Source organism: Narcine bancroftii, chromosome 2 (genome assembly GCF_036971445.1).
Source record: "Narcine bancroftii isolate sNarBan1 chromosome 2, sNarBan1.hap1, whole genome shotgun sequence".
NCBI lineage: Eukaryota > Metazoa > Chordata > Chondrichthyes > Torpediniformes > Narcinidae > Narcine > Narcine bancroftii.
In genome coordinates, this window is record NC_091470.1 from 299,823,881 (window position 1) to 299,836,003 (window position 12,123).

At 45.9% G+C, this 12,123-nt stretch overlaps 1 protein-coding gene across 4 annotated transcripts in view; it reads left to right on the forward strand.

Moving 5' to 3' along the window:
• The window catches only part of tcea1 (transcription elongation factor A (SII), 1), a 77,364-nt gene that overhangs the window by 19,256 nt on the left and 45,985 nt on the right, over positions 1–12,123 (forward strand). For 2 of the 4 annotated variants that reach the window (XM_069921488.1, XM_069921490.1), the window contains 2 exons: positions 9,416–9,478; positions 10,125–10,203. Coding sequence is in view for 1 of the 4 variants with exons in the window: in XM_069921487.1 (XP_069777588.1) it covers positions 9,416–9,478 (63 nt within the window). In the remaining 3 variants the exon portion in view is untranslated. Of the gene's footprint in view, positions 1–9,415; positions 9,479–10,124; positions 10,204–12,123 lie in introns of those variants that run through there. The other 2 variants (XM_069921487.1, XM_069921489.1) reach the window with 2 other exon arrangements.

Here is a 12,123-nt window from a genome sequence, read left to right on the forward strand (position 1 = left end):
CTCCATAAATCTTCGTCCGCGAAGCCAAGCCAAAGAAAAAAAAAGAAAAAGAAAAGAAAAAAAAGAATGGAATTCATATGGAAAGGGAAATTAAAAATTTTCAAATATCAAAGATGTTGTTTAAAAAAAAATCATCTTATTCCTTTTCTTTGAATAATCCTTTTTTTAAAAAAAATATTTGGTATAGTAAGGGTATACAGAGAATGAAAGACTTTGTTTTAGGTTCCTTTTTCATTACTTTTGAACAAATGAAAGAGAAATATGAAATACCAAATAATACAATTTTTTCATACTATTGTAGCGTCTGCGCTATGGAATCAAGAGACGTCCACACAGTATGAGGGTGAACTAGTAACTGAATTTATTTGTTTGAATTCCTGGCACTGTGTGCAAGGAAACACCTACTTCTGGTGGCATGTGTGCCGGCTTCCGGAAGTGATGTCAGCTTGTCGCGGTGTCACTCCCTGACTTGTGCGCCACCCGGGAGTGGTGATGTCCCCAGGGCAACATGTGTCGTTAACTGCAGGCTTCTCCTCAGGAGTGAAAGGGGACCAACACCATTTTGAGTCGGACAACTGCAGCAACGATTCGGCCCATCTCACCACGCAGTCGTTCAGCATGCAACACTGCCCCTGCCCACCCCACAATTGCTGCTGCCCTCTACCATATAGTCTTTGGATGGGCGGCCTCTGCGTCTGACCTGGTGGTCCAGGACAGGTTTGCCAGAGTCCAGATGCATTGCCTGTCCTGTCGCCCTCCAATGCCCAGTGCAAAAATGACATCTCGCTCCAACTCATTGAATGGGCCTTTGTAGGGGCACTGTAGGGGTGTTCCTTGCTGTCCTCTCTGCACAAAAATGTAGTCAGTGGACTCTAGGTCCATGGGGATGTGGCAGGGTGGAGTGCTGTGTCGGGAAGGTGGCGGGGCTTCTGTTTACAATCTTCACCCGTCAATCACTGGAGGACAACTAGGGCACTAGGGTGAGGCTGGGGGGTTGGGGGTGGTTGAAGTGAACAACCCTGGAGATGGTAAGTGGGAAGCCATACACCATCTCAGCGGAGGAAGCTGGTAGGACTTCCTTCAGTGCTGTGCAGATGCCTAAGAACACCCATGGAAGTTCATCCATCCAATTTGGGCTTGTAGTTGAGCTATTAGGGTTCCTTCAGGTGGCAGTGGAAATGCCCAACCAAGCTGTTTGCCTGAGGATGGTAGGCTGTGGTGTGATGCAGCTGGCTGCTGCAGAACTTGGTTAGGTTAGCCCAGAGTGAGGAAGTGAAATGTGCCCCTCGGTTGGAGGTGATGTGGTTCGGGACTCCGAAACTTGCTACTCAAGTGGATTAAAAAGTCTTTAGTGCATGTTTCTGTGTTGCACGTGGGTAGGGGTATGGTTTCTGGCCAATTGTTGTGAACAGATAACTGCATACCTTGGCTCATGGGGAGTGGGCCGATTATGTCCACATGCACATGCTCAAATTGGTGCTACTGGCTTGAAAGTCTGGAATGGGGACTTGGTATGTCTGTGTACTCTGGTGCATTGGCACTGCAAACAGGTTTTAACCCACAGGGTCACGTTGCGGCGGAGGCCGTGCCACACGAACTTGCCGGACAACAGACGGACCTTGGACCTTATGGAGAGATGGGACAGTCCATGGATTTGGTCGAACCCCCACCGTTGCCAGGTTAAGAGTAGGCTGGGTTTGGGGAAGTCTGTGGAAATATCACACAGTTAGGAAGGGTCCACGGTGAGGGGCAGAAATCACTAACCTTCAAGCTGGTGATGGCAATCCAGTAGGCCTGGATGTCTGCACCGTCTGATTGGTCCTTGGCCAGCTGAGCAATATCGAGCCATCCTGTGGTGATGGCGATTGTAGGTCCGGATAATGCGTTGGCCACCACATTGAACTTGCCTGTGACGTAGTGGATGTCTGCTGTGTACTCCAAAATGTAGTAGAGGTGATGCTGTTGTCTCTGACCATGGGTCTGAGACCTTGCAGAATGCAGAGGTGAAAGGTTTGTGGTCTCTGGAGGCAGTGGAAACCCTTTCTTATAACATGTACTGGAAGTGTCATATTTCCAGGTACAGGGCCAACAGCTCTCGGTCAAACATGCTGCATTTGAGCTCTGGAGATGTTTGCTGAAGAAGGCCAGGGGGTGCCATTGCTCGTCTACCCATTGCTCCAACACCACACCTACTGCACTGTCCGGCGCGTCCATTGTAAGGGCCAGGGTTGAGGTAGAATCTGGGTGGGCCTGGAATGTGGCCCGCGCTAGTGCCGCTTTTGTGTTCTGGAATGCTTCTGTGATTTCCGGAGACAACTGGAGCGTGTTGTCGCTGAGCTTGATGAGGTCGAATAGGGGCTGCATTAGGGTAGCCGCTTCCGGGAGGAAGTGATGATAAAGTTCATCATCCCCAAGAAGTCCTGCAGGCCTTTGATCAGGCTCAGATTTGGGAAGTTTTGGATGCCCCTACCTTGTCCAGAAGCAGTTTGGGTCCCTCTTGTGTGATACGGTGTCCCAGGAAATCAATTGTCTCTAGGCTGAACTGGCACTTGGCTGGGTTCACCGCGAGTCCAAACTGCTGCAACCTGTCGAAAAGGTGAGTCAGATGCATCCTGTGTGTGCTAGTCTCGGAGCTGGCGATGAGGATGTCATCCAGGTAGATGAAGATAAAGTTGAGGTCCCTGCCGATCACATCCATTGGTTGTTGAAACATCTGGGCTGTGTTCTGTAGTCCGAACGGCATCTGAAGGAACTCTAAAAGATCGAAGGGTTTGATGATGGCTATTTTTTGGATACACCGTATTTTGAAGTTGCCCCGTGACACGGTCCACATTGGAAACGATCCGGCAGCCCTGGAGCCTTGTGACGAAGTACTGGACGTGTGGGATATGGTACCTATCTGGGACTGTAGCATCATTTAGTTGCCTGCAGTCACCACACGGGCACCAGCTGCCGGACCTCTTCTGTATCATGTGCAGTGGGGAGGCCCAGGGGCTGTTTGAATGGCAGACGATCCCCAGCTCCTCCATGTCAGTGAACTCAGTCTTGACTTGCTGAATTTTTTCTTGTGGGGGGCATCATGTCTGTGCATGCACTGGAAGCCCAGTGGTCTCGATGTAGTGCTCCACGCAATATGGCGGTCTGGCGTCATGGAAATTGGGCGCCAGGAGGGCCGGGTTCTTGGCCAGTAGGCGGACATACTCGTTTCAGTTCAAAGTGTGGATTCCTAACGGTAGAAAAGGACATTGCCGCAGAGTAAGGGGGTATGACTGGAACGTTGTAGCATATACCAAATGGTATCTGGTCATGTCCATCAAAAGTTCATGTGCCCGGAGGAAATCTGCTCCAAGTAAGGCCTGTCCCACAACCACGATTGTGCACTTCCACTGGAAAACCGAGTCCACGGCATGGATTGTGACCAGATGGGTGCTGTAACTTAGAATGGAGCCGTTGGCTGCTCGTAGAGGGGAGGTCCTTGGGGTTGTGTTTTGTCTCAAAATATTGGGTGGGATGAGGCTGATCTCTTTGTCAACTAGGAAGTTCCTCTCTGTCCACTGATCCCTGAGGTAGAGTAGGCCTTTATGAGCGCCAACCACCGGGGCCACTATTGGTGGCCAGCCTGCCCGTTTCCCATAGCAGCGTTTGGTTTGGTGGTGGGGTAGGAGCATGGTGGGGGGGGGGGGTACTGCCAGTTGTTTCAGCCCCATCTACGGTGGTAGAAGCAGTATTTGCTCTGTTTGTCAGCGTTCATTGCGCTATGGTTGGGCCGTGGCTACTGCTGGATGGCCCAGTGGGGGTGCTGAAGCGACAGTGTCGACGGCGTAGATTGGCTGAATATGGATCGAGCTCTCGTGTGCCGTGGCCAAGCAAGCTGGGACGTGGCAGCGAGGTCCTTGGGTCGTAGGTTTTATATCGGAGTGGCCTTCTCCTATGCAGGTTTCTTACCCGCGCTGGAGGGGCCTGCCTCCCCTCCTAGGTCGGTCCATACTGCCCGGACCGGGGCCGAGGCCGCCGCAGTTCACCCTGTGCCTGGACTGGGGCCACCGCCTCCCACTCCCTGCCCGGACCGGGGCCTCCGCCTGCCTCACTCGACCGAGGCCGGGGCCGCCGTCTCCCCCTTGCTCCTGCCCGTATCGGGGCCGCCGCCGTCTACCCTTCGCCCGGACCGGGGCCGGGGCCGCTGCTGCTCTCCCTGTGCCTGGACTGGGGCCGCCGCCTCCCACTCCCTGTCCGGACCGGGGCCTCCGCCTGCCTCACTCGACCGAGGCCGGGGCCGCCGTCTCCCCCTTGCTCCTGCCCGTATCGGGGCCGCCGCCGTCTACCCTTCGCCCGGACCGGGGCCGGGGCCGCTGCTGCTCTCCCTGTGCCCGGACTGGGGCCGCCGTCTCCCCCTTGCTCCTGCCCGTATCGGGGCCGCCGCCGTCTACCCTTCGCCCGGACCGGGGCCGGGGCCGCTGCTGCTCTCCCTGTGCCCGGACTGGGGCCGCCGTCTCCCCCTTGCTCCTGCCCGTATCGGGGCCGCCGCCGTTTACCCTTCACCTGGACCGGGGCCGGGGCCGCTGCTGCTCTCCCTGTGCCCGGACTGGGGCCGCCGTCGCCCCCTTGCTCCTGCCCGGATCGGGGCCGCCGCCGTTTACCCTACCCTCAACATCCTCAGGATCAGCAAGATCCTGAAATCAGACTGCTCAAACTACAGGGGAATCACGTTGCTCTCCATTGCAGGCAAAATCTTCGCTAGGATTCTACTAAATAGAATAATACCTAGTGTCGCTGAGAATATTCTCCCAGAATCACAGTGCGGCTTTCGCGCAAACAGAGGAACCACTGACATGGTCTTTGCCCTCAGACAGCTCCAAGAAAACTGCAGAGAACAAAACAAAGGACTCTACATCACCTTTGTTGACCTCACCAAAGCCTTCGACACCGTGAGCAGGAAAGGGCTTTGGCAAATACTAGAGCGCATCGAATGTCCCCCAAAGTTCCTCAACATGATTATCCAACTGCACGAAAACCAACAAGGTCGGGTCAGATACAGCAATGAGCTCTCTGAACCCTTCTCCATTAACAATGGCGTGAAGCAAGGCTGTGTTCTCGCACCAACCCTCTTTTCAATCTTCTTCAGCATGATGCTGAACCAAGCCATGAAAGACCCCAACAATGAAGACGCTGTTTACATCCGGTACCGCACGGATGGCAGTCTCTTCAATCTGAGGCGCCTGCAAGCTCACACCAAGACACAAGAGAAACTTGTCCGTGAACTACTCTTTGCAGATGATGCCGCTTTAGTTGCCCATTCAGAGCCAGCTCTTCAGCGCTTGACGTCCTGCTTTGCGGAAACTGCCAAAATGTTTGGCCTGGAAGTCAGCCTGAAGAAAACTGAGGTCCTCCATCAGCCAGCTCCCCACCATGACTACCAGCCCCCCCACATCTCCATCGGGCACACAAAACTCAAAACGGTCAACCAGTTTACCTATCTCGGCTGCACCATTTCATCAGATGCAAGGATCGACAATGAGATAGACAACAGACTCGCCAAGGCAAATAGCGCCTTTGGAAGACTACACAAAAGAGTCTGGAAAAACAACCAACTGAAAAACCTCACAAAGATAAGCGTATACAGAGCCGTTGTCATACCCACACTCCTGTTCGGCTCCGAATCATGGGTCATCTACCGGCACCACCTACGGCTCCTAGAACGCTTCCACCAGCGTTGTCTCCGCTCCATCCTCAACATCCATTGGAGCGCTCACACCCCTAACGTCGAGGTACTCGAGATGGCAGAGGTCGACAGCATCGAGTCCACGCTGCTGAAGATCCAGCTGCGCTGGATGGGTCACGTCTCCAGAATGGAGGACCATCGCCTTCCCAAGATCGTATTATATGGCGAGCTCTCCACTGGCCACCGTGACAGAGGTGCACCAAAGAAAAGGTAAAAGGACTGCCTAAAGAAATCTCTTGGTGCCTGCCACATTGACCACCGCCAGTGGGCTGATAACGCCTCAAACCGTGCATCTTGGCGCCTCACAGTTTGGCGGGCAGCAGCCTCCTTTGAAGAAGACCGCAGAGCCCACCTCACTGACAAAAGGCAAAGGAGGAAAAACCCAACACCCAACCCCAACCAACCAATTTTCCCTTGCAACCGCTGCAATCGTGTCTGCCTGTCCCGCATCGGACTGGTCAGCCACAAACGAGCCTGCAGCTGACGTGGACTTTTTACCCCCTCCATAAATCTTCGTTCGCGAAGCCAAGCCAAAGAAAAGAAGAAGGATCGAGCTCTGTTGCAGGGAACAGTAAAGTCTGTCTGCTTCCTTGGCTACCAGGTATGGGGTGGTGAAATCCATGTCAGAAACTGCTGAGGAAATGTGGAGAAGAACAGGGCCTCGAAAAGGAAACAGTTCATGTGTCCATCTGCTTGGGCCACCATATCGTGCATGAGCTCGGAGGGGTTTCTATTGCCCAGGCCTTGCATATTTAGGATGCAAATGGCGCACTCGTGCTGGCTGAGTTCCAGGCAATCGAGGAGGAAATACCAGAATTTCTCATATTTGCGCTCCATGGGAGGATTTTCCATGAAGGAGCTTACTTTGGCTGGGTGACATGCCAGAACTTGGTGTCTTCTGAGATAATGCTTCTGATGTGGAACTGTGATTTGGCCAGTTGTAGCCAATTCCTGGGCTGGTTTCCCCAGAAGGGTGGCAAATACACGCTGTTACAAGTCCAGAGGACCCCAAAACCCAGCAGCAATAGATATGCACCCCGACAAAGGGTTACTTAAACAAAAGTTGCTTTTAATTATCTTTGAACATGAAAATACAATCAAACTTTAACTTATCTCTATTGACTCACTTAACCCCCTTCTAATGCTAAGTGCACATGTGTATAATATGTGTGCAAGTTCAGCAAAGTTCTTTGGTTTACAGTCTAATCTCACTGGTTGCAGGCAATTCTTGTACTGTGCACAGAAGTTAAGATTAATAAAGTTCACCAGATTTTGGTGCTTAACAGGTAAATGGTTACCTCTCAGAAGGGTTCTTGTTGGTTTTCAGAGAGAGAGTTGTTTCTTGTTCCAGGTCATCCACCACAGAATTCCTTTCTGTTTCTCCTATTCCAAGGGAAACACAGGACAGCCAGACCTCCCCTTTCTGCTCTCTGCCTGCAAAGATCACACGACCTTCCAGATAGCAAGTTCCGTTTTCCAGACAAAGCTGCTACTGCCTGTTATTACATTTGTTGCATTTTTCAAACAGCAGTGCATCATGAGTCTGAGCACTCTTGCAAAAGCTCCTGCAAAAATTCTGTCTTTTAAAGTGGTTGTGTGACCCGCTGCAACAAACCTTTACCCAATTTATCTCCCAAGCACCTCTGTATACTCTGTCACAATGCCCACAGTCGCAGTCTTTGTGACTATAATGGTAACAGCATCCTACATCTGTTACATTCAAGGAGGTTTCCAAAAACGTTGTAACCGTCAGGGTCTCCACTGTAGTGTCAGCTATGGTAGCGCTATGGAATCAAGAGACATCCACACAGTGTGAGGGTGAACTAGTAACTGACTTTGTCACTCCCTGACCAGTGTTGCGCTACCCAGGAGTGGTGATCAGTGATGCCCCTTGGCCACACGTGCCGTTAATTGCAGGTTTCTCCTTGGGAGTGAAGGGGGACCTGCACCATTTTGATTTGGATGTCTGGGGCGGTGATTTGGCCTGTCTAACTGCGCAGTCACTCGGCCCGCTACACTATCAACTTAAACTCGCATCTAATTTCTCTTTTAGATATATTTTAATACTACTGGAATAAAGTCAATTTGAATATTTAATTGCAGATACATTTATTGAGAAATTTATTACAAATGTGTATATAAAATTACAAGATACTATAGGGGGAAAGAAGTATTTTAATCAAAACAATGGGGAAAAGATTTAAATATACAAATTAAAGAAGTTTGGTCAAGAGAATGTTACAAATACAATTAATGTAAGATATTAAATTTGATATATTAAATAAATTAAAAGGATTAAACTCAAATTATTCTGATGAAGGTTTCAGATGTCATAAGGAAGTAGGGACCTTTGTACACTCAGTTTGGTCCTGTTTAAAGGTGAAAAATTTTGGAAAGATTTAAGTATAATTATTAGGACAAATTATGAAGATAAAAATTCAACAGGATCTGAGAATATTTTTACTTGGTAATATATATGAAGAAGATATGAAATTGAAGATGAATAAATATCAAAAATTTCTTAATATAGCAATAGCGGAAGTGCAAAAATGTGTAGCTGTGACATGGAAAACAGAAAATGTTACAACGATGGACAGGTTACAAAATTATAATAATACAAAATTATATGCCATTAGAAAAAAATACTTAGAATTTAAGGAATCAGATTGGGAATTTTTATAAGATTTAGGAACCATATATGGAATTTATTAATAAAAACCCATCCACATCACCCACTCCTCTCAATAAATCATCAGGAGATATAATAGTTATATCAAGAGAATATGATTAGTGATTAATATATAGTCTAGGTGTTTCTTTTTTTCCTATCCTTTTTGGGGCGAGGGGGGTTTGGGGGAGAAATATAATTTTTTTTGTATCCTCTTGTATTGAATAATATTGCATTATCTGTACATAATTGAATAACTGTTTGGTATTGAAACAAGTGATAAATAAAATTTTCAAAAAAATTTGCAAGTTGCCTGCTTCCTGGCCAATGTTGGTCTTTCTACCATTGCCTATGATATACACTTACATTGGGAGCTGAACTCAGCACAGCAAGGCTCAGAGCCTTTCCCAGTGCAAGTGGCGAGCTGGAAAAGATTGGTTAGGCCTTAAGCCATTAAACCTGTGGCTTAAGATGAACATTTGTAAAGGTACGACAAATATTTTTAAGAATGTTAATTTTGAAATAGTTACATGTTAAAATTGTAAAAGTGCATTGAAACTAAATAATCCCTAATCATATGGAAAGCTTTACTTTACTGGCATTGTATTTCTTGTGATTTTTTAAATAGGCTTGCACCAGGTTAATTTTGTGCTGGATTATCGATACCTGTAGTGGTAACCTGCCAATTTTCTTCTTCCTCCCTCTGTTTCAAGATCTATTGAGTTTCAGCAAGTTAACAATTTAAAGTTGTGCTGGTTGCATACAATGAGCCATTATAATGTGTATGGTGGTAAAGTACTGCAGCTTTCTCTGGCTTTCCACTTGTGAATTTTGCAAAAGTGTTCTGTAAAGTGCATTAAACTTGCCATGTAACGAGGGCTATTTTGGATTCTGAAAGTGCAGAAGCTGTTAATTTCATGTTCAGTTTAAAGTCCCTGCATTGCTAAAATAAATTTGATCCATCAAGTTTGTTTGTACTTTCAGTATATCTTCATTTGACATTAGTGCCTGTTCTTTATATTTCACAGGTTGGTGCCCTGGATTTGCTGAAAGAGCTAAAGAGCATTCCTATGACCTTGGAACTTTTGCAGGTGCGTTCTCTTGGGGATAAAGTTGAAACAAATTAAATGTATAAGTCAACAAAAATGGATTCCATTGCATGTAATCATATTTTCTCTCAAACTGCAGTACTATCAGTTTCAGCCTTTTTGACTTGTTCTGAAACTTGTCATTCAAATTCTTGTATCATGTAATCATAATTCCTACCATAAAATTTTAAATGGAATCTTTTCATTTGCCTGTGCTTGCAATCACCTTTCTTTATTTTCCTCCTTTAATTCCTCTATAATGTTCGTAACAAAAGTAAAACAAAAAATGTTCCTTGGAAAATTTCATTGCTGAGGTAATTTGATTTTGTGAGATTCTGTAAAATGGATGTTAATGTGTGATTGACATATTTTAACATCTCTCCTCATTTTTGATATTATAAAAGTCAATGTAAATATTAATTGGAAAGTTGTAAAATAGGCTGCTAATATACCACTCATTTTACATTTTTACAAAGATCAAGGGCACTTTTTCTTAGTAACTGCAAGTTTATATTACGTGCGATAACATTTATCTTAACAATCTGCCGATATTTTCTAATGAGTCTGTTGTTAATTGGAATTGCCATTTTAACCAAGGACTGCGAATACTTAAGTCAAAGTCAAAGTCTTTATCATATTGTCCCACCAGAATCTACTGAATTCTACTATGAGGGCATTAAGAGTCAAGCATGTAGCGTGGGACTGGATTCACTTGTAGGCCAGAGCAGGTAGGGATGGCAGGCTCTTTGAGTCATGTGGGTTTTTAATAACAAAATAAAAACTCTTGAGAATTTTTCTTGGAGCTATCCCATAATTAACCACAATTATCAAAAATGTTTGTATAATTTTAATTGTTTGTCCAGATGAATAACAAGTAGGCCTCCATATCTTGTTTATATTTATATTAAAAAAAAAGCCCATTCTTGATTTATGTCTAAGGACCTTTGTGTGAATTTTCAGGATTGCTGTTTGTGGGAACATAAACTGTACAATGCTTCCTGCATTACTGTGGAAGTGTGATCAACATTGTTTTTAAATTGCTGTGAAGTGCTTTGGGATGCATTGAAAATAACATGAAAGGCCAGGCAATATAGAAATGCACATCTTTGTGTATATAGATAAATGGGGTATTTTTCATTCTCAGCAAAAAAAATGAAGTTAGAATTGTTTAATACAAGGAATCAATAGTAATAAAATGATGTTCATTTTTAAAAAAAAATTCAGACTTACCTTGTGTTTAGAATCATAGAAATTTACAACATAGAGTGGAAGCCATTCAGTCTATCATATTTGATTCAGCCCTAAGAACTATTCAACCTAACCTCACTTTACTCTTATTTTCTTGAGGCCTTCTAGGCCTTTTCAATTTTGCATTCAAGGATTTCAATACAATGCAAGTTTGTCTCCTTTTGGGTATGAAGTGCTGGGCTTCATTGACTTGCTTGTCTGGAAAGGATCAAGCAACTTACACTGTGGATTATAATTTTGCAGGCTTTTGTAGGACAAGCAGATCTTTGTCAGGTAGTCATTGTAGTATGCACCAACATGTTGAGTCTATGGGTACTGATTGGGGCCATGCTCATGGTTGTGATACCTTAATTCTGTTACCCTACTTTTGCTCCTCATGCGTGGCATGTAGCCCTCGCATTCCTGGTCTGCTTGTCACTTATACTCTTGAATTTCCTGCTATCTTGGGTTTATATAACATGCAACAGGCTGCAGAATATAATGAGTTCTCTACAGCTGCTTGACTTGTATTGCTATGTGTCTGTGTACTGGTCCAAGTGACAAAATTTCTTGGCTCGCATTAAAGTACCATTTTCCACTGCATACCTGGTCTTTCATGTTTATATTGCATATACTCTTAGCAGCTATGGCTGAAGAATGCTTTGATGCATGTAATAAAAGTGATGAACAAATTCTTAAGACCTGTGCCTCAATACCCCACTGTGCAATTGGATCTTGGATTTTTTCACCTTCAGATCTCAATCAGTGACAATTGGGAAGAATGCCTCCTCCTTAATTCCATCAGCACTCTACTCGCTTTACACCTTTGACTGTGTAGCTTGGTATGACAACACTATCTACAATTTTGCTGACGGTACCACAGTAGTCGGTTGTATAAAAAGGGGAGAAGATTGAAAACTTGGCTTAATGGTGTACGAATAACAACCTCACATTCCATGTCACTAAAACCAAGGAACTGGTTGTGGACTTTAGGAAGGGAAAACCAGAGTTGTACAATCCTGTGATCATTGGGAGGGTAAGCAAATTTAAATTCCTGGGAGTCACTATCTCGGAGGATCTTTCCAGGACCCAGTACACTAATGTCATCGTGAAGAAAGCATGTCAGCAAGTCTAATTCCTCAGGAGTTTGCAGAGGTTTGGTATGACACTCTTGGGAAATTTCACCAGATGTGTGTCATGGCCTGGTATGTCATAGACAGACAGAGTATAGAATAAGCCTTTTGGCCCAACACCACTGGAAACCAGCCTCTAATCAGAAAACATTCTGCCTCAACTACCCTCTGCCTCCTTCTACTCAGCAGTTTTGAAACTAAAGAGCCAGCTCACCTTGGATTCCATGTGATCTAACTTCCAGACTAACATGCCATGCAGGACCTTGTCAAAGGCCATGCTAATGTCTA